The 23621-nt window shown below is 42.8% G+C and overlaps 1 protein-coding gene across 1 annotated transcript in view; it reads left to right on the top strand.

Annotated features, from left to right (window-relative positions):
• The first annotated feature begins 13091 nt into the window (after positions 1–13091).
• Positions 13092–23621, top strand: part of EDC3 (enhancer of mRNA decapping 3) — a 31532-nt gene continuing 21002 nt past the window's right edge. Inside the window, exons 1-4 of the mRNA XM_075273699.1 lie at positions 13092–13133; positions 14316–14511; positions 16960–17249; positions 19357–19413. Coding sequence (XP_075129800.1) covers positions 14348–14511; positions 16960–17249; positions 19357–19413 — 511 coding nt within the window. The 5' untranslated portion in view covers positions 13092–13133; positions 14316–14347. The remainder of the gene's footprint in view (positions 13134–14315; positions 14512–16959; positions 17250–19356; positions 19414–23621) is intronic.

The raw sequence follows: 23621 nt of genomic DNA, 5'->3' as shown, positions 1-23621 counted from the left end.
TCTAGAGTCCACTTTACTGCCAGTCATATTCTTTCTGCAATAGAATAGTTTTTCTCAGATGGATTGAGTTTTCAGGTTAGGTTCATGAATGGATGTTCTTCTCCATTAAATTCCTGAGAAATGACAGCCCCTAATCCGACCTCTGACGCATCAGTCTTTACCACAAACTCTTGAGAAATCTGTTGCCATTAGCACTGGCTGTCTACACAACGCTATTTTCTGGCTTCTAAATGCTTTTTTGGCCTCTGTTGAATCATAACCAACTTCCTGCCTCTTGTGAGGTCTAAGGTGCTTCCATATCGGCAAAAGTAGGCACAAACCACTGATAATACCCAACAATTCCTAAGACAGCCCTTGCTTGTTTTTCTGTGAGAGGACATGGCCAGTTTTGTATTACCTGTACCTTATTGCTTATTGTTCTGGGGCTTAATCATACCTCTCCCCACAACGTAACCTAAATACCTGGCCTGTTCTATGCTCATGGCACACTTTTCCAGGGTGGCAGAAACACAGCTTTTTTAAGGGAGTCCAAAACAGCCTGAACTTTACTTAAACTGGCTGTTAATCCATATGGGAAAATGAGAACTTCATACATCATTCTTGTGCCCCTGCCAAAGGGCATCCTAACATAGTGAAAACAGCCCTCGGGAGTAGAAAAGGCAGTTTTCTCAGTCATCTTTTGCCAAAGATATTTGCCAATACCCTTTTGTGAGGTCCAGAGTGGTTAGGTATCTGGCTGGACTAAACCTTTCAATGAGTTCATCCACCCAGGGTATAGGGTAGGCATCCATTTTTGAAATCTTATGTTTCTGAAAATCACTACAGAAGCGCCAAGTTCCATTTGGTTTGGGAACTCGTACAATCGGGCTAGACCATTCACTTTTTGATTTTTCAATAACTCCTAAAGACATTATTTTCTGAACCTCTTTTGCGACAATCTGCTTACAGACCTCAGGAATTCTGTAAGGTTTTACCTGTGGCTCAGTAATGATATCATGTTCAATAACATTAGTACAACCTGGCAAGCTAGAAAACATATCTTTGTTATGTTGCAAAACCTCCTTACTTTATTGTTTTTGTGAACAAGATAAGGTTTCAGCAATTGTCACCTTATGGAACTCTGGTTCAGTAACTGCAGGAGGGCAGACTAGTACCGCCAATGACTCCATTTCTCTGCAGCACTTAATACAATTTTCGTGATATATTTGCGCCGGATTTCTTTTACCTGTTTGGTGCACTTTATAATTTTCCTCCCCAGCTTTTGCCAGGATCTCAAAGGGTTCCTGCCATTTAGCCAAAAAATTTGCTCTCTACAGTTGGAACTAATATCAAGACCTGATCACCTGGACTGAATTCCCTAATTCTAGCAGACCAATTGTACACATTTCTTGCACCCTCTGTAAATGTTCCTTCACTATTAGTATCACCTTGGAGATTCCTTAGCAATGCACTTAGCTCTGGAGTTTCTCAAAGTTATTGCCTCTGGCTATCTGGCAGCATAGTCTAGAACTACCAAGATGTACTGATGTCTTCTGGCGGACTTTACTAATGGTCCGACTATATCCATGGCAATTCGCTCAAATAGGACTTTAATGACAAGTAGGCGCACCAAAGGGCTCCTGAAATGAGACACAGGAGCATTTACCTGGCAATTAGGACAAGATTTACGGTGATTTTCAATATCTTTATAGCATCCTGGCCAATAGAACCTCTGAAAGACCTGTTCCCTGGTCTTATGTGTAGCTAGGTGTCCTCCTAACACATGAGAATGAGCCATATTTAATACCATTTTCCTGTAGGGCTGGGGACCCACTAACTGTTCCAAAATTTCATCATTAGCTTTGGTAACCCAATGTAACAGATTGGTATGTAATTCAAAGAAAGAATACCATTGATTGGCCCCTGACTCCTGGGGAACACCATTTAGAACAGTGACATTTTCTAGTGCAGTTTTTAAGGTGGAATCTTGCGACAGTGCAGTCCCAAAATTAACCCTTGACACCTCAACATCTGGCAAGGCTGGTTCAGAGTCTGTAGACTCAGCCTCATTTTCTACCATAACTGCTAGAGCAGACCTGGGCAATGTGCGGCCCGCGGGCCACATCCAGCCCTCTGACAGCCCGCATAGCTAGTGGAAGGTTTTTGAAGGAACTGTGATGATGTCATCACAGCCTATCACCAGGATAGGCTATGACTCATTAGTGGGCGGAGCCACACGGGACTGTGTGCTTCCTGCAAGCTGCCAGCAATGGAGGCTGCTGGATGATAAAGAGAGAAGAGACAACATGTGTGAGCAAGAGGGGGGAACTAGGGGCAGATGTAGGGGGGCAGTTAAACTTAATGCACATGTAGAGGGGACATTAAACTAGGGGGCAGATGGAGAGTGACATTAAACTGGGGCAGCTGGAGGAGGATATTAAACTATGGGGGGTAGCTGGAGGGGGACATGTCTGTCTTTAGTTGCCCCCAGTTTAATGTCCCCCTCCAGCTGCCCCAGTTTAATGTCCCCTCTAGTTTCTGCTGGTTTATACTGGGGCACCACGAGAGGGACTTAATACTGTGGGACATTTGGAGGAAAACGTTATAATCAGGGGGTGTATAATGTTAGGGTGACTTGTAGGAGGATTTTACTTTGTGGGGCACATGGAAAAATGATTGAGAAAGGGCGGAGTCAGCAGAGAAGTGGGTGTAGCTAAATTTGCCATGACTCGCATGGCCCTCTAGAACCGTTACAATTTCTCATGTGGCCCCATGGGAAAAGTAATTGAAGGTTCATCCCCTCGAGACATTTTATCAACCTTGGTTGGACATGGGAAGATGCCACTATCCCACAGCATCCAAAACAGACAACAGGTTTTGTTTTTGTTTTTTTCCCCAAGACCCACTTTGTGGCAGACATTTCTACACATAGTCTCTATGTTCATTTGAACAATGAGAAAGTCCTTAATATCCCCATGTACACACAACTCCCATGCCTTTTCCAAGAACACATAACATATGGGAAAGTTCATCTCTAACAAGAGTTACCAGAGTTCCTGAGTCCAGAAGTGCATTGACAGACACCTGACAAATATTTGGTCTGCCAGGTTAAGCTGGCACGGCACAGCAGACAGGGTGTGCAAACAAGGAGCATCAGTGAGCCACACTACACCCCATGGGCTCTGCCTTCATAGAACAATGTGCTGCTATGTGTCCCGGGGTATGACACCTCCAGCAGACTACTTGGTGTGGCTGTATTTTGGAACTTGTTTCCAGCTCCTCCATTTTCTTGTCCACCGGCACTTGTCTCTACTCTCCCCCGGTTTATTGGGATCAGCGGGGACCATGGGGTTCACCAGAGGACATTTATCCTTAATTGGAATACCTCTCCACAAGTTTCACCAGACTGTCTGCATTTTGTGGGTCTCCCAGCGCTGCACTAGCATAGGAAGAACATATATATAGTGCTCCATCGACACTTTTTCTTCCATCTGCTCTGGTGTAACAGACTCTGGTTGCAACCACTCACTAATCAGTTGGAAGAGATTATACATCTGTGACCATGCAGGTTTTCTTGGCAGAAAGTCCTCTGATGTACTTGCTGGGCCTCGACTGCTAAACTGTGACCCACAAGTGAGCAAGTTTTTCAGCTTTTAGTTTGCTGTAATCCTGCAAAGTGAGATCAGTGCCTTTTATGCCTTATATGTCAGGTATGGAGCCAGTACTTCAGTCCACTGTTCCAATGGCAATTTTTCTGTCTGTTAAATAAGCCTCTACATCAGTCTTTCTCAAAGTGGGCGATAACGCCCCCTTGTGGGCACTGGAGGCCTATAGGGGGGCAGTAAAGGGCACAGAGAAGATTGGGGGGCGTTGAAGCGGTTTAGGGGGGCGATGGCTAATTTAAAGGGGTGGTATCATAACAATGATTCTATCTATACTGCTTGTTAATGTGGATGTAAGACTTTTCCTAAATACACTGCTTCAGCAAAACTGCTTTGTTTGTCCACTATCTTACTTTATTCACTTCATTATGGACACTAGAACCTGGCCCCCTGCTCATTGCTGAGGGAGCCACATGACGTAGCTCCCTGCTGTGTGGGGGGAGAGGGGGGGGGGCTGAGTGTACGGAGCCAGCCTGTGTCTGCACCACACATACACATCACCTAGCTCCCTGCTGTGAGATAGAGGGGGGTGTCTGGAATAAGTGCTGCTTTCTTATATAAAGCAGTCTGAGGGTGCATTCACACTACGTAACGCCAGCGTGTATCAGAGCCGTACACGCCGGCGTTACAGCAGGGCTGTCGGACACTTCCCATTCATTTCTATGGGAGCCGGCATGCGAGCGCTCCCCATAGAAATGAATGGAAAAAGCAGTCCATTAATTTCTATGGGGAGCGCTCGCATGCCGGCTCCCATAGAAATGAATGGGAAGTGTCCGACAGCCCTGCTGTAACGCCGGCGTGTACGGCTCTGATACACGCCGGCGTTACGTAGTGTGCATGCACCCTCCTTATCTTCTTATGGTAGAGTTGGAAGGGACCTCAAGGGCCATTGGGTCCAACCCCCTGCGAGTGCAGGTTTTCCTAAATCATCCCAGCTATATGTTTATCCAGATTCCGCTTGAAGATTTCCATTGATGGAGCGCCCACCACCTCCCGTGGCAGCCTATTCCACTCACTCACTACCCTCACTGTCAGAAAGTTTTTCCTAATGTCTAATCTGTATCTCTTTCCCTTTAGTTTCATCCCATTGCTTCTTGTACTTCCTTGTGCTAATGAGAATAGGGTAGATCCCTCTGCACTGTGACTACCTTTCAGATATTTGTAGACTGCTATTAAATCTCCCCTCAGCCTTCTCTTCTGCAAACTAAACAATCCCAGTTCTTTTAGCCGCTCCTCATAGCACATGGTTTGCAGACCTTCCACCATTTTGGTTGCTCTTCTCTGGACTTGCTCCAATATATCGATGTCTTTCTTGAATTGAGGCGCCCAGAACTGTACACAGTATTCCAGGTGTGGTCTGACCAGGGAAGAGTACAGCGGAATAATGACCTCTCTTGATCTAGATTCAATGCTTGTCTTAATACATCCCAGAATTTTATTAGCCTTTTTGCAGCAGCACCGCACTGTTGGCTCATGTTGAATTTGTGATCTACTATTATGCCCAAGTCCTTTTCCCCTATGCTATCACTTAGTTCTATTCCTCCCATACTATATATGTTTTTTACATTTCTGTTACCCAGATGTAGAACTTTGCATTTGTCCCTGTTAAATACCATTTTGTTCGCCTCAGCCCATTGTTCCAGTGTGTCTAAGTCCTTTTGAATACACTCTCTCTCCTCTCTAGTGTTGGCTATTCCTCCTATCTTCGTATCATCTGCAAATTTTATGAGTTCCCCAATAATTCCATCGTCCAGATCATTTATAAAGATATTAAAAAGTACTGGGCCCAGAACAGAGCCCTGCGGCACCCCGCTTTTGACTTTCTTCCAGTTCGATGTGTAGCCATTTAGTATTACTCGTTGTGCCCGATCATTAAGCCAGTTGTGAATCCACCTGATTTTTTGTCAAAGCCATACTTAATCATTTTTTCAATAAGAAGGTTATGTGATACTTTATCAAATGCCTTACTGAAGTCAAGATATACTATGTCCACGGCATTCCCTTGGTCCAACCATTCAGTGATTTTGTTGTAGAAGGAAATCAGGTTAGTCTGACAAGATTTATTGGTCATAAAGCCGTACTGGCTCTGGTTAATTAATGCCTTCCCATCCAGGTACCGAAGTAAATGTTCCTTGACAATTTGCTCAAAGATTTTTCCTGCTATCGAGGTCAGACTTACCGGCCTGTAATTTCCTGGATCGTCCCTTTTCCCCTTTTTGTAGATGGGGACAACATTTGCCCTTTTCCAATCTAAAGGGACCACTCCTGTTTCCCATGACTTACCGAAGATTATAGCAAGGGGTTCTGTTATTTCCTCTGCTATCTCTTTCAGGACTCTAGGGTGTAAATCATCTGGTCCTGGGGACTTGGTTTCCTGTAACTTGGCTAAGTGCTCTCTTACTAGACCTTCGCTTATAGTCAGCTTGGAGTCCTCCTTCCCCTCATCTCCATCACCATTAATGTCGATATTTCCATTAGTTTCTTGGGAGAAGACAGATACAAAATATGAATTTAGTAGCTCCACCTGCTGTTCCACCATGTTAACTGTTTCTCCTTTGTCATTCTTCAGGACTCCAATGGTCTCCTTCACTTTTCTTTTGCTTTTAACATATCCCCAAAATCCTTTTACCTTACTCTTTGCCTCTTTTGCAAGCTTCAATTCGTGTTCAGCCTTAGCTCCTTTGATGCTTGTCTTGCAGAGTCTGCAGACTGCTGTGTATTCTTCCTTAGGTATATTTCCCATCTTCCACTTTTTGTATGTTTCCTTTTTCCTTTTTAGCAGGTTATGTAATTTTTTGGTCATCCATCCTGATATTTTTAGGTGCTTCCCATTTTTCTTCCTTCTAGGTATTGTTAGTTCCTGTGCTTTAATGATTTCCCTATGGAAGATTTCCCACCCTTCATGTGCATTTTTGTGCTTAAGAATTTTGCACCATGGAATTCTGCTAACCCTTGCCTTCAGGCTCTTGAAGTCTGCCCTGCTAAAGTCGAGCCTTGAAGTCTGTGTCTTCTCAGGTCTTCTTCTTCTTGCAACCCCAAACTCAAGTATAGCATGATCGCTGAATCCCAGTGTCCCTGCTACCCGTAGTCCCTCAACCATGTGCTCTTTGTTGGTTAGGACTAAGTCCAAAATGGATGTTCCTCTCGTGTTTTCTTCTACTAGCTGGGCAATGAAGTTGTCTGCTAGAGAGGATAAAAATTTGATGGAGCCTTTACTCTTGGCTGTGTGGGTTTCCCAATGAATGTCAGGGTAATTGAAGTCTCCCATGATCACTATTTCATGTTTCTTTGAGAGCGTGGTCATTTGCTGTGAAAAAATCTCATCCATGTCTTCTGTCTGTCCTGGTGGTCTGTAATAAACGCCTAGTATGATGTCCTTATCATTGTTTTTCCCTTGAATTACTACCCAAATAATTTCCAGTAGATTATCATTCTGTAAAACTGTAATTTCTGTGGAGATGTGTTCTTTTTTAACATACAATGCAACTCCACCCCCTCTTTTATTAGTTCTATTCTTTTTGAATAAGTTGTATCCTTCCATCTGTATGTTTCAATCATGCATGTCGTTCCACCAGGTTTCTGTGATGCCGATGACGTCATAGTTTTCCTTGTGTATCATCAGCTCTAGTTCTCCTTGTTTGTTTCCCATGCTTTGTGCGTTTGTGTAAAAACATTTCAGATTGTGCTCTGTTGCATCCTTTTTCGTAATTTCCTTCTGAGTATCTTGTCTTGGGTCCTCTTTACCACATCTAGTAACCTTGTTTAGTATGTCTTTTGACTGCATGTTCTTGTCTTTCTTTTTTCTTCCCATCCCCTCTTCTTCTAGTTTAAAGCCCTTCTGATGAGTGTGGCTCGTTCACATCTGCGTTGTGGTGTCCGTACTGCAGGTTTCCGTTTCCTGCCTAAAACAGAGGCAGGAGACGGAAACCTGCAGGAGTCTCTCTCACCCATTCATTTGAATGGGTGAGAGAGATGTCCGGCCGTGAGCGGCGGTGAGCGTTTTGCGCTCTCCGCCGCGAAACCGGGTTTTATAATCCGGACACAGAGTCAGACATGCAGTACTCTGTGTCCGGATAAAAAAATCCGGTTTCGCGGCAGAGAGCATAAAACGCTCACCGCCACTCACGGCTGGACCCGGTCTGTGCTTTCCGTCTTCTGTGCTTTCCGTCTTCTGCATGCCAGAACGGAAAGAAGAACGCAGGTGTGAACCTAGCGTAAATCCTACTGGGCTAAAGGACCTGGTCTCTCTGTTCACTAGGATAAAGCTTTATTATATACAGTCCTATGAAAAAGTTTGGGCACCCCTATTAATCTTAATCATTTTTAGTTCTAAATATTTTGGTATTTGCAACAGCCATTTCAGTTTGATATATCTAATAACTGATGGACACAGTAATATTTCAGGATTGAAATGAGGTTTATTGTACTAACAGAAAATGCGCAATATGCATTAAACCAAAATTTGACCGGTGCAAAAGTATGGGCACCTCAACAGAAAAGTGACATTAATATTTAGTAGATCCTCCTTTTGCAAAGATAACAGCCTCTAGTCGCTTCCTGTAGCTTTTAATCAGTTCCTGGGTCCTGGATAAAGGTATTTTGGACAAACAATTCAAGTTCAGTTAAGTTAGATGGTCGCCGAGCATGGACAGCCCGCTTCAAATCATCCCACAGATGTTCAATGATATTCAGGTCTGGGGACTGGGATGGCCATTCCAGAACATTGTAATTGTTCCTCTGCATGAATGCCTGAGGATTTGGAGCGGTGTTTTGGATCATTGTCTTGCTGAAATATCCATCCCCGGCGTAACTTCAACTTCGTCACTGATTCTTGAACATTATTCTCAAGAATCTGCTGATACTGAGTGGAATCCATGCGACCCTCAACTTTAACAAGATTCCCGATGCCGGCATTGGCCACACAGCCCCAAAGCATGATGGAACCTCCACCAAATTTTACAGTGGGTAGCATGTGTTTTTCTTGGAATGCTGTTTCTTTTTGGACGCCATGCATAACGCCTTTTTTTATAACCAAACAACTCAATTTTTGTTTCCAAAATGAAGCTGCCTTGTCCAAATGTGCTTTTTCATACCTCAGGCAACTCTATTTGTGGCGTACGTGCAGAAATGGCTTCTTTCTCATCACTCTCCCATACAGCTTCTATTTGTGCAAAGTGCGCTGTATAGTTGACCGATGCACAGTGACACCATCTGCAGCAAGATGATGCTGCAGCTCTTTGGAGGTGGTCTGTGGATTGTCCTTGACTGTTCTCACCATTCTTCTTCTCTGCCTTTCTGATATTTTTCTTGGCCTGCCACTTCTGGGCTTAACAAGAACTGTCCCTGTGGTCTTCCATTTCCTTTCTATGTTCCTCACAGTGGAAACTGACAGGTTAAATCTCTGAGACAACTTTTTGTATCCTTCCCCTGAACAACTATGTTGAACAATCTTTGTTTTCAGATCATTTGAGAGTTGTTTTGAGTAGCCCATGATGCCACTCTTCAGAGGAGATTCAAATAGGAGATCAACTTGCAATTGGCCACCTTAAATACCTTTTCTTATGATTGGATACATCTGGCTATGAAGTTCAAAGCTCACTGAGGTTACAAAACCAATTTTGTGCTTCAGTAAGTCAGTAAAAAGTAGTTAGGGGAATTCAAATCAATAAAATGATAAGGGTGCCCATACTTTTGCACCGGTCAAATTTTGGTTTAATGCATATTGCACATTTTCTGTTAGTACAATAAACCTCATTTCAATCCTGAAATATTACTGTGTCCATCAGTTATTAGATATATCAAACTGAAATGGCTGTTGCAAACACCAAAATATTTAGAACAAAAAATGATTAAGATTAATAGGGGTGCCCAAACTTTTTCATAGGACTGTAGAGCAGGCTGCTAGTGGGCAGAGGAGCCAGGTCCTTTAGGAGACTCCGTACAAGGTAAATCCAAGTCTACAGGACCTTTTGATGACATCACAGGCCCTTCAGTCATCCCGTAGGATCACGCTATGTGGTGGGCGGAGCTACACACTAATTTGGGGCGGGGCTAATTGACGCGAGCAAACAGGAAGAAAGAAGATTTTTAGGCTGCTTAGAAGGCAGATCAAGCTTCATGAGGCAACCCCTTTAAAATTGTTTTTTTTTTTGCTTTAACACAAACTTTACCGCTCCTTTACGCTTAACACGCGTTTCCTCGTGTAACGCCATCTAGGGGACTAGACAGTAACTATTTCCTGTCCAAAAGTTGTCAAACTGTACCATAGATGGCGGTAAGCTCCAATGCGAAGCGAGAAGTTTCTAGTCCATTCTCGAAAGTACTAGGCCCACTCGCTGCTTCATATAAAAGCAAATGCACCATCATGTCACAGCCAGTCATGTCATTTGACAATATTACGACAACAAATGAATTTAGCCACTAAAAATTTTTTTTTGGGGGGGCGCTAGAAAATAATTAATTCTCGAAGTGGGCGGTAGACAAAATAAGTTTGAGAACCTCTGCTCTACATCATCCTCAGTAATCATTTTCTGTAGTGCAGTTTATATTTTCCTTCGGACATCACACACAGAACTTGCTGCAGTTACAGACACAACTCGCTGCACAGTCACTACTTCTCTAAGTGCTGCCACTTGCTCCAATAGTAAGCGGTTAATCTCCTGCTGTTGCGCATTGGCATGCACCAACTGTTTAACCAGCTCATCCATGGCCCAGGTATCTTTCTTTATTGCTGTAGCAGCCTTCATCCAGGACATTCACAGCTTGGAAAGTTTAAATCAACACGCTGTTGCCTCTAACAACAAACTACTGCCCGCATCCTCCACCATATGTAAACGTGGGACCCTCTGGGTAGTTTTTTCACCACAGAAGACAGGCACACATAGGACATGTTTTTCACAAAATCAAAGTGTGTGTTATTGATGTGATATGACAGGGTTGTCTTACTGATCAATCTATATGTGTCTAATATATAGCTCGATAGCAGCAAAGGTGTGGACCCAAACAGTCAAAGACAGGGACACGAAATATGCAGCATACAGGTTTATTTAGAAAAAAATACAGGCACAACATGAGCAAAATAAAATACAGCCTTAGCTTCAAGCAAAAACAAAATCCTGCTCGCCTGAGCTAATAATTAAACAAAAATGGTAACTTAACTATACATGTGGCTTACTACCAGCCACACCAACAAATCAAGCACAATATTGTCTCACCGGACTCAAGTTTACAGGGCAGACCCAGACGCCTCCTCTCACTCCCTGGATCTGCACTGGAACGCAGGAGCTGCAGCCTTTTCTGGCCAGTAATGAGCTGAGGCCTACTCAAGACCCGCAATGGATCATGCATTAAAAACCTGGGGGAGATATAGCGTAATTCCAGCACTCTGCCTGTCACAATATACACACACACTATTGATGTATTTTAAGTGTAGTTCCCTTATGTGGAATTATTATAGGTCTTTCCTGTTCTTTGTCACCCTTTTGTTAGGGCAAGGTTTCCCATGCTTATGGCTGGTCTGATCATTTGTTTGTCACCCTTTGTTAGATTGTTAGGTGTGATTTTTCTTTGTATCTTTGTCCTTTCATGTTAATACTTTTGTTCAACTGTTTAGACACAAACAGCTGACAGCCCCTAATTTAGATTGGCATAAAGATAAAATAAAATAATCCTTTAATAGTTCCACCATGGGGAAATTCATTGTTTTACAGCAGCATAGATAATACAATAATAATACAAAAATACAAAAGCTCCATGATAGAGGTGTTACAGTGACAGTGGGTACTGATAAAAAGCGAAAGGTAAAGAAGTACAACTTAAAGAGGACCTTTCATCAGATTGGGCACAGGCAGTTCTATATACTGCTGGAAAGCCGACAGTGCACTGAATTCAGCGCACTGTCGGCTTTCTCGATCTGTGCCCCGGGTAAAGTGCTATCGGTCCCAGTACTGTAGCTCTTTACAGTCAGAAGGGCGTTTTTGACAGTTAGCCAGGGACGTCCTTCTGCCCAGCAGCGCCTATCACGCTGTACTGTGGAGCGGGGAGGAATGCCCCCTCCCCTCCTGATAATACTCGTCTATGGACGAGCATTGTGAGCAGAGGGAGGGAGCGTTCCTCCCCACTCCACAGTACAGCGCAATAGGCGATCTTTCAGTTCTCTTTATGGAGTGATCTACACTTAGTCCGGTGCTGACTGTACAGCCTAACTGCAGCAGGAAGGAAAGACTTTTCGATATCGCTTTGTCTCAGGGTAAGTTCACACTGGGTTTTTTGGACTGGATTTTGACGTGGAATCCGCCTCAGAATCCGGCTCCAAAAACGCCTCCCATTGACTTCTTTTTATCACTAGCGAGCTGACCTATCATGCCGCAGAATCCGCGGCGTGACAGTCTTTCCTGACTACACCCATTCATTTGGGCCTAATCCGGAGTGGAATGCCGCAAATGGATGACGGTGCATTGAACCGGCATCTAGTCGCGGCTAGCCACGGGAGGCGGGTTTTTTTGGAGTTCACACTTTTAGTGTTCCTCATGGGGTTCAGTCCCAGCTTGTCTTTTAGACACCACAATGCCCTTGGAGGGTCTAGCAGCTTAGCAGGCTAGTTGTGTTCCACCCCAAAACCACACACTGCTCTGGCAGCTTTTAATTTAAATTCTGCACATACCTGAGGGTGTGAGTTTGGGAATGAGCCTGCAACTGAACACAAAGTCCTGCATGTCCGACATTGTGTCTGGTTAAAAAAAAAACGGTTTCGCCACGGAGGGCAGAAGACGTTCATGGGCGGACACTTTGCAAACCCATTCAAATAGATGGGCGTGAAAACTGTCTGCCTGTTTCCGACTTCTGTCCAATTTCTTGGGCAGAAAACGGAAACCTGAAAGCAGAGACCGGGCGCTGGTGTGAGAGAGTTTAGATTAGTGTAGGGTCTTTAAAATATCCCAGACAACCCCTTTAAGCCTAACAGAAAAGTAGACTGAACAGGTCAGCCAATCAGAGGATGGCGGAGATGCTCTGTTTTCACTGATCTGATTGGCTGATTTCACTGATGTGCAGGCCAAAGGTAAAGAAGACCTAGGACCAGATGGAGACTGCTTGTGCTGGATCCCAGGCTGAACACAGAGGTAAGGATACAGTGTTTATCATAGTAAGCCTCACTAGGGAGTAAAAAACACCATTTGGATTTGGAACACCCCTTTAACTCACAAACACCCTCTATAAGATATTAGTGCAATCTATCATTAACAATGGCAGGTTATCTCCTAATAAATCTCCGTCATGAAATGTTTCCATCAATCTTAATCTCAGGAGTAAGACGTGTCAGTATAAAACAGACAGTAATCTGTCCACGTAGACGGCTGCGCGCCATCGCAATTCAACTGAAAGGCTCGCTTGTTTCCGTAGCAACCACTTACACTACTTACACACCGGCAGTGACGACATCAAACGGGCGCCCGGAACCGGAAGTAATTGTAGGAGACTTCTGTGAAGCTAAAGGTGGGCTTCGATTTATTTTTTAAAAATGTGTAATATTTATTGGGAATATTTCCCCGAGCTGTGCTTCGTTATCGCCACGTTCTTATCGCGGTGTGTGAACAGATGAGGCGATGCTGTATGGTTACGGCATTTATTTCTGCTCACTTTTTCAGTCATACTTTTTTCAGCGACCAGGCATGTGCCGTATCTGGGGGGAATGACTGGCGTCCCTGTCATCCACGTGTGGTATACATGCTCCGTTTTCTAACTGTCCCCGCCTCCAGGAGAACGTAGTGTGTATATACAGAGAGTCCTGTAAGCTCTGCTGTAGTTGCTGTTACATTTATACATGTTCATTTCATCGTGTAATATTCATCATATAACCCATAAACATGTGTATGTCACATTCATCAGTGAGGAATACTTGAAAACGTTCACACACTGCTTTAAACCATTAATCTATCTGGAAATGATATAGTTGGAGCCTTAGTGGCATGAAAATGAGAATCTCTTAGGGGCTCATTCACAAAACTGAGCAGGAGACGGAAACCTGGCGGACTCTTTCTCACCCATTCTTTTGAATGGGTTTGAAAGATGTCCGGCCGTGAGCGTTTTATGCTCTCCGCCGCGAAATCGGTTTTTTTTTTTTTTTTAAATCGGACACAGAGTCGGACATGCAGTACTCTGTGTCCGGTTTAAAAAAAAAAAAAAAAAGTTTTGCGGCAGAGAGCATAAAACGCTCACAGCTGGACCTGGTCTGACAGCTTTGCAGAAGACAGAAAGCTCAGAACGGACTCCGGGCGCTAGTGTGAACCTAGCATAAGGTGCAGAAAGTTGGATGCGGCACAGTGCCATAAATGTGCTACACTTACACCTATCTGTGCTAGAAAATAGACCTAGCTGGGTTGATGAATTCCTCCACCCCTCATTGTATGTTCAAAACCTGAACATAAAAGAAGCAATACTTGTCTCACTGATACTTAAACGCTGCCCTAGTCCCTTGCTGGGTTCTGTTTTTTGGTCTGCATTGACACAAAGACACTCAATGAATCGTTGAGACTCCGGTTAACAAATCTACATGCTCTACCCCATATTTGTATTCTGTGACAATCAAAACTAAGTTGCTAAGTAGACTTGTGTGCACCCAAGTATTTTTTTTTTTTTTTTTTTTTTTGTTTTTATAGGTATTCTTCTCTCTTTCAGGCATAGCACTTTGAATTACTTAAGCCTATACTATGGCAGGAGATTGGCTGGGAAGTATCGTATCCATAAATTGTGGAGACACTCTTGGAGTGTACCAAGGCCGTGTATCTGCTGTTGATCAGCTCAATCAGACTATATCACTCACACAGCCCTTCCACAATGGGGTTAAGTGCCTCGTTCCAGAGGTTACATTCAGGTGAGTTTATGGCTCCTTTTTTCATAAGCCTTTATGGTTGGCGACTGTACTCGCTAATATTGTTGGGTCAGTTGTTTTAACCTGGAAGCCTACATTCACTCAAGGTGGTCATGCTTCAGCAGAGCTCACCATTATCATCATGATTTTATATTGGATCGGTCTGCAGCATCATTACCTGTGTATGTGATTATACCCTTAAAAGGACCTGTCACCAGGTCTGAAAAGACCAATGATATACATAACAACACTGTTTTCTCTGGGGTTGGGGACTCTGTTTGATGTATGGCATGTACTGATAATTTCCTGTCTGCATGATTCGTACGGGCAGTACGCGGCAAGAACACAGAGCCCATTATAGTCTATGGGGTCCGTGTGCTTTGACTGCACATCACTTGCAATTGCGATTGTATTCCGTCCGGGGGATCTCCATGCGGACTCTAACTGGACGGAATACATAAGCTAGTGTGAACCAACCCTAACTATGGCAGCTAGGCCGTCTCCTAACTCTAGAAGTGTGCCTGAAATCCTGCACAGGTACACTTTGGCCCTCCTCTGCCCCAAGTCTTCCTGGCTTCTTATATCTTTGTGCATATGCACTGCTATTGCAATACACAGTGCTTATTACGTCTGCTCAGTGCATGCCTTGTAGGCGTGATTGAGCACAGAATAACCGTCCATGTCAGTGACCAGGATTTCAATGGGCTTTTGCAACAATCCACAGGTGTATGTTTTGAGCGTTTCTGCTGTGTATCTGCTTTTTTACAGATACAGACAAAAGTCGGACTTGCAACTCTTTTGCTTTGTCCAAAAAATGACACACGCCAGCAACAAAATCCATTGTGTAACCATTTTTTCACAAATCTGTTGTGGTTTTTTTTTTTTTTTTTAAACATATATATATATATATATATATATATATATATATATATATATATATATATATATATATATATATAAATACGGATTTGCACTGGGCAGATACCAGGCACAGATGTGACCATAGCTTAAGGTACATTTTTATTTCAATTTTGTAATATCAACATTTTAAAAAGGTGAAGCTTTCAAATTAAAGAGTTATAAAACCCTAAATTACTTTCTTATGTATAGTTTAACAGGAAACCTCGCCATACATGTTATATTGTGAGCCTATTAAAAGGGCTCCGGGTACATCAGGGAAAGGTGTTATCTCTGCTAACAACACTTATTCCCTGGATGATGGATACATTGTCACTGGAGGTCCAACCACTGGGACTATCATCAATCAAAAGAATAGGGGTCCCAAATTGAATGGAGCAGTGGTGTGCATGTGTGACCTTTACTGCAATTTTTTTAACCCTCCGTCAGGGGCAATATGTTTCATAACGAGTTTAGGGGCATTGCGCCTGTCAGGCACAGGCTAGTAAATTGGCTATATTTTCTTTTTTGTAAAATTTCAATGCTCTAAAAGTGATCAGTTACCTTAATAGGAATGTAATAAATGAGAATACACATAATCAGGTGGAAAAAAATGTTTACTAACCAGAAAACTAATATGTTTCAAAGTGTTCCACTGAAAATAGAGAAATGAAACTAAGTGAGCTGCGCCTGTCAGATCAGTTGCCCCTGACAGAGGGTTAAATGGGGTCTCCCACTCCTTTTTCTTTTCTTTGCACATGGCCACCATTGGCACCTCTCCACAGCACTCTGCTCCTGGCTGTTCTATTTTGTAACCCTTGAAATTTTTTCTGCTGAAGGTCTTCTGTGTACACCAAAACATGACACTTGGATTGTACCTATTGTTTATAAATAAAAAGCGCACTGTTGCATGCATATCTATTGAAGTGCCCAGTATAAATATTACAATGCAAGGGGTATACTGCCGTACCACAACTAACGATGATGTGTATCCTATCTGCATAATAAGTCATGAATAAGAGATGTGGGGGGAGGTCCAACAATCGGGATCTTTACTGACCAGTTGTTGGAAATGGCTTTGACGCTGTGAACTCTTCTTCATCGCACTCTGTCATAGTGGCTGTGCAATGTAGTCACAGAATCATAACATGCGACCACTATAAAATACATGGCATGCGATGTGACAAGCGAATGGCACGCTGACCAGTGCAGTGGTTCCTTCAAACAGCTGATCAGTGGTGGTCCTGGGTGTCATACCTGCTCTGATCTGTTACTTATGACCTATTCTAAGGATAGGTCATCAATAAACGTGAATTTGACAACTCCTTTAATAGGACTGATAGACTGCTGTACTTTGCAATCTTTTTCAGTCCCACAGAAGTGAATGTAGCAGTGATCATGCTTGTGCAGCACTTCTCCTCTGACATGCAGTACTCTGGGGGTCCCAGTGATCAATTACTTTCCCCTATCCTGAGCATAGGGTGTAAATGTTATTAATGGGAAAACGACTTTAAAATGTGAATATTTTAATAACAAGATTATTTTCTTATCTAGGGCAGGAGACATTGTAGAACTGAAGATTTTGGAGATACCTGTAGATAGCAGACGGCAGACAAATAATCAAGTCCCCGAGAACACAACGGGTATGACTACAGACTATATAAATGGTACAGCAAAGCAAAGGCCAATAGAAACAAGTAATGCACAGAACATCCCCCGTAGATCAGATGCAAGGAGCAATGATTCTGTAGGCACTTCTCCACAAACATGCTCAAAAAGTTATGTGGATAAACACAGTGAAGGCCTCAACCAGCCCAAGAACTTTCGCCGTAGGCACAACTCATGTGAGTACTGATATGAATGGATATAATGTTATTTGACTGTCGGCAGATATATTTTTAAGTATAAAAAATACTTTTTTGCCAGTTACAGAGAAAACTCATTAAATATGTGCATAACATATACAGAAAGAAAATGCTTAAAGGGAGTCTATCACTGCCCCTAGCTACTTTAAACCGCTCTCATAGTGCTATACATGCTTTTATCCATATAAAAACCATATGTTTCATAGCCCCAGGGATGCATAGAAAAAGCTCTTTATTTAAATAGGATCTTGTAGCACAAAGGGAGTTTTCTTCCATTACTGAGCACTGCTGCATCATCCTTAAACACACCCATCCTGCATTCAGCTCTGTGGGAGGATCAACTCGCACTGCCCAGGGGGAGGAGCTGAATGCAGGATGGGCGTGTTTGGTGATAATGCAGCAGTGCTAAGTAATAGAAGATAACTCCTCCAGTGATCCAAGATCCTTATTTGAATAAAGAATAACTGCCTTTTCTATGCATCCATGGGGCTCTGAAACATAAGAAAGGAATAGGTTCTTATTCTACTGACAGCATCTACAGCACTATGGGAGTAGTTTAAAGTAGCTGGCGACAGTGATGGATTCCATTTAAAACCCCAACCTGGAGACACAGAGTGCAGTGAATAGTATCCTCGGGCTTTTCATCAACTTCATGTAAATCAAGTTTTATTTCAAAGCTGAATTTGGAGGAAATACTTTTTGTCCAACTCTACCCAAAACTGAGTTTGACTCCACTGTCCTCCATTGTAGCTTTTGTTAGTATTCCTCTCAAGCTAAAATGCGCTTAACCATATTAAGCCAGTTTATACTAGTCAAGTTTCCAGAAGTCAAGAAAGTTCGGTCTTCCTACCAATTATATTGCAATGTTGAATTATCAATACCATTGATATCCCTCAGTACATATTTAAGTTAATGAAATTCAAAATCACATCTGCGCCTGAGTCTCCATTGGAGTAAGCCGTTTTCATTTTAAAAGACTGACACTGATGAACCTCGTTCTAGTCAATGGGGTCTGCCGGGTAACTGCTGTGTTAGTGGTCTGCCTCGCTGTTGTTCGGGTTCCCCGACGAACCTGTAGAACAGAGAGACAATGCTAGTGTGAACCTAGTGTAACTGTGATCACAGCCAGACCTTTATGAATTATGTCTGCTTCAATTGTCTAATAAATGAGAGAGAAATGGTAACTCCTTTTTACATTGATATATTATGAAGGTATATAGTGTAGCCCTTGTAAATTTTATAATTTGTGATTAAACCTAGGTGGTAATTTCTAAACTGAGAACAAAACCTTATTCTATAGTTGAAAAGGAAATTTTCCCCAAATCACTTTGTTTCCTCGATTTGAATGCCACTGTGAATGAAATTCAATCATTAGGCTAAGCCCCACGTTGCAGAAACGCAGCTTTTTTTGTTGCAGATCTTGCAGTGTTGTTGTTTTGTTTTTTAGCTAAAGTTCACCCCATCATACTTGCCTTTCTTCTTAGGGAGCGTTCACACTACCGTCATTGTCCGACAGGTAGTGTCCGCTGCTAGTGTCCGTTCAAAATCTCACACGGACATTAGCAGCAGACACTAGCTGTGTCCATGACACTTTTCATTCATTTAAATGGAGATCGGGTGCGTTCTTTTGCACTCCGTGCCTGTCCTTCACTGTCCATTTGTAAAGATGTCCGGCTTTTCAAGCAGACAGAAAAAACCTACATGTAGGGTTTTCAAAGAGTCAGCTCACTCCAAAACATGGAAGAAAAAAACCCTTGTATTTGAAAAAATTTGTGGTCAGGAATGATGTTTGTCATAGTTGGGAATGGGAAAATAACGGTCCAAATTAAGCGTAAAATTTTCTCTACTTTGCACATCGGTGGCTAACACTGTTGTGCCAATCAGTGACTTTAGAGATCACATGTCATATTTGATGGCTGGATTATTGGGTGACCTAGATAATCCCTTTAAGTGGTGGACACGATGATGGTGGAAAAATACAAGCACATGATATTGCCCATATGAAAATGTCCTGACTGTAATGCAATCTATATAGAACGACTCTCTATTTATTTCGCTTATTCTTCTCCCTGTTCATTGCTGGCAGCACCTCCCAAATGCCTTGGACATTCTGTGGGGAGGAATCAGGCAACGGATTCAGCAGGTATTTTAGGTGAATTCCCATTAGCTGTACATTTTGCAATATATGTATATGTATAATTCCTGCTATAGAATAATTTGTCCCTGTGTACAGCAGAGGTGGGGTAATGAGCCTGTGGTTATGCACTTTAACTTCCTTCCTACTCAAGTGTTATCAGACACGGAATATGGATCTCTCTTTGCTGACCTTTTCTTTCCTACTCTTATCTCCCTGACCTTATCTATAACTTGTGCAGTTGTTGCACAGTATATTCTTTGAGTATGTTGCCTTGAGATATATACGTGCTTGTAGTCAAGTTGTCTAATAGCATGAAAGTTTATTAAAGGGATTATCCACCTTTTGGAATATTGATGATCTGTCTTTAGGTTAGGCTTTCAGTACTAGATCTGTGGGGGGACAACAGCCAGTATCCCACAGATCAGCTATCCCAATAATGTTTGCAGTGCTGCTCACCCTCCTCGCTACTCAATGTGTAGCAGCGTGTCTAGGTACTAAAGCGGGCTGTCACTGAAGCCTATGGAACATGCAGTACCTAAACCCGCCACCACACGTCGTATGGCAAGTGAGTAGTGCTGCTTCCAGCATATAAACATAACATTGAGCCACGCCATCCTGCAATAGCTGATCTTGGCTGACAGACCCCCACAGATCTAATATTGATGTCCTATCCTAAGGATAGGCCATCCATATTCGGAGGGTGAACAACCCCCTTAAAGGGTTGTACAGTTTCAGACAAATCTTGAAAATAATGAAAAGTTATAAAATTTCCCAATATACTTTCTGTATCGAATCCTCACAGTTTTCTGCTTGCTGTCATTCATTCTTTGTTTGCTTCCAGTGAATAAAAATAATTTTAGGGTTATGTGATGGACACAGGTATATCACGTGATCGTGGGCTGACCATTATCCATTGGAATTAAGCAGAGTGAATGACAGCAAGCAGAGATTTAGAGAGCCTTTGTCATTTTTTTTTTTTTGCCTGAAACTGGTACCTGAGTTTTCATGAAAATTTTGAATATCTGCAGGTGTTTGCTGGACAATGTGTCCTATGGCTGCATAAGCCTTCATATGGTGTCCTATTGCTTTTGTTTTTGTGCTGCAGATAGCCCATTATGGCTGCAGCACATCTTGCTTTTCTCCCTGAGGCAGGGAGTGCATAAAACAAGTAGTAGTCTGCCCCATCCCCTATCTATTACTGCTAATACTTCTGGTTTCTTAATGTTTTAAAATAGAGTTGTTTTAAGCTGAAACACTTTACTTTGCAGTCAGTGAATAGCCAGTTACTGGAGATGATAGAACAGCCTTGCATACATTGACCAAAAAATGGTTTAAGGAAATGAATAATGGTATATTTGTGAATAATTGACATGTTTTGGAACAATTAAGGACTTATTAGTGTCTTGATCAGGTGGTTGCATGTAGTGCACAATATATCATACAGCATAGATAAGTGCAGACTAAAGATGAAGTAGGATGGGATGGGGTATGTAAGTACTTTAATTCGGAGAATGACGACAAAAGCAGCAGATTTCAACAGTTCATACACGCAGCTATTGATTCCTGGCTCCTGTGATGTTCAATAGTGGTCACTGGTTACATCTCATTGCTTGAAATTATGTGAAAGTACTTACTCTTTATTTAATGATTCCCAAAATTATGTGGGTGGTGAAGTGATCCTAGAACACCCCAATGATGCGGCTCTCGCTGATTGGTCATTCCTCTCCTTTGGACAGGGATGTGGGTGGAGCCTCTCCTTTTTAGCCTCTCTCGCTCAGAATGAAGGCTTCTATCAATGTGGATATGCTCTTCAAGTGCTCTGCACTATACACTTAATTTTATTTATTTATACTTGATCAGACCCCTGATGATCAAAGGAAACGCGTAGGGTATTTTTACTGGGGCTGATAATCAGTCCAGTCGCTAGCTATTAGTAGTCCTATAAGGCTCTCCCTTGGCTTGACATGTGTAGCCTGGGGAACTAGTTTGGATACTACTATTAATACTTTATATCATGGGCTGACATATACTTATTTCCCCTGATATATCACATACAGGCTTGGTTCTTTATTCATGGTATTTTTGAACCAAACTTGCTGTCTACACCATCAGAATCCTGAACACCGTGTATGCATGCCCTCATCAACTTATCAAAATAAATATCCTGCTTCACTTAATGCAGTCATGTACTCTCTCTGAGTATGTCATCTGGGGCAAAATGTCTATGGCTTAGGTTCACATTTGCCACAGATCCCGGCAAAAATCGGCAGTGAGAAAAGTCCTGCATGGAGGACTTTTCTTTCTGCTAGTTTCAGTATAAAAATTAATATATATAATTTTTTTTTTTTTTTTTTAAGTAACATGCCATGAGCACACAGACATGCTCACTTTTAACATTCTTTCATTCCCTGTGGGAAAGGTTCAGTATAACTTTCTATAAAACTTTGGGATTTAAAAAAAAAAAAAAAAAAAAAAGTTGAAGCTAAAAAGTGTTGTACAGAGAACCTTGAGATTTTGTATTTATGAAGCTAATGACCTTGTTTTACCTCTAACATGGTTTTGTCTTTCCATAAACCTCTCATTCCATTCCACATAACTTTTTTTTTTTTTCAGCTAAATGTTACGTGTGCATGAACTGATTTTGCTGTTCTGTTTTGAAAATCTATCTCTAGATAAGTGATTTCCAGGGCATTTCAGGCTTTGCAATGGTTTCCCACCACTGAAAATGAGCAAATCCTTGCACGCACCCTTCCTGCAGGAGTGGAGGCAATGTTTGTTTTCTCTTTTTCTTCAGGGATTCATTGAAGACCTCTTTCTGCCAAAAGAGAATGCTGCTTAATAAGCTCTACACATACACAATTAGATTAAACATTGCCTGGGCTAGGGTAGACAGAGTTCATGTCTCAATGCGTGCGCTGCCTCCCAGCTCACTCGTACTGTCACGGAGATACAGTGCTGCAGTTCATCCCCCAGGAGGTGGGAATTCCTTCCTCAGCACGAGATGTGAACAGGTTGTAAGCCACAGGCACGTACGCTGTCACTCAAAAGTAGGACACTGCTGTACTTTTTCTCTATATATGAAATTCCTTACCTTAGAGTGAAGAGTGGGGGGAAAAAATTGCTGCATGCTAGATCATATAAATATAACAGCGCAGCACGCAAGACATAGCCAATGTCTTTTTCATAAAGTTCACCACTTGCGAACATTTTTTTTTTTTTTTTTTACATTTCAGTTTTCTGCTATTTATTATTTAATAATAGCAAAGTACCGTATATACTCGAGTATAAGCAGAGTATATACTCGAGTATAAGCAGAGTTTTTCAGCACAGTTTTTGTGCTGAAAAAGTGCGCCTCGGCTTATACTTGCGTCAATACGGTAATTGAAAATGTCACATGACTGGTCCGCAGTGAAAGACATCTGTGGGAGGCCCTGTAGACCGCCCCAAGATCTTTCCAGAGCATCTTCTCTGTCTTGGAAACATCTTAAGGCGGCCCTGGAGACAGCGCTGCCTCACCACCCACCTATCGGAAGCAGCGCTGCTACAGCGGCCTCCCACAGATGTCTTTCAGTGCGGACCAGTTCAATTACCACTTGAGTCAATACGGTAATTGACTAGACCGTAATGACTCGGCTGCAGCGGGCCTCTGCTCTAGTCCCGGCCCCCTCCCCCGGCTACATCACACAGCGGGTGACGTGGCCACATTAGCTCAGGCACGCTCCCGGCGTGTATCGATGACGTCTTACTGCGTCTCTGCACAGGCGGCGTCTTCACGCTCCCTACGCTGAGACGCAGGAGAAGACGAGCAGTGGCGGCAGAAGACGAGCAGTGGCGGCAGAAGACGAGCAGCAGCGCGAGGTCGGTAAGTATGAGAACTTAATGTTTGTTTTATAATAGGCTGCTACCTGCTGGAGTATTCCCAGCAGGTATCGGCCTATTTACCAACCTCCCCAGGCCTGCTCACTGCTGACCCTGCTTCACCTTATACTATAGGCCGCGGAGGCCGGCAGTGAGTAGGCCCGAGCCCCAACTGCGATCCCACTATTGCTATTATTATACTCGGGGAGGGGGGGTCTTTTCAGACCTCTGAGTATAATAATCGGAGCCCATGGGGAGGTGAGAGAAAATAATAAACAGTTTTACTCACCTCTCCGGGATCTGATGTTAATCCTAGCCGGCTTCGGGCCTACATGGTAATATCCCAGACGTCACAT

This window comes from Leptodactylus fuscus, chromosome 5 (genome assembly GCF_031893055.1).
Source record: "Leptodactylus fuscus isolate aLepFus1 chromosome 5, aLepFus1.hap2, whole genome shotgun sequence".
NCBI lineage: Eukaryota > Metazoa > Chordata > Amphibia > Anura > Leptodactylidae > Leptodactylus > Leptodactylus fuscus.
The sequence above is the reverse complement of the archived record's forward strand: the minus strand, read 5'-3'. Positions and strand labels throughout refer to the sequence as shown.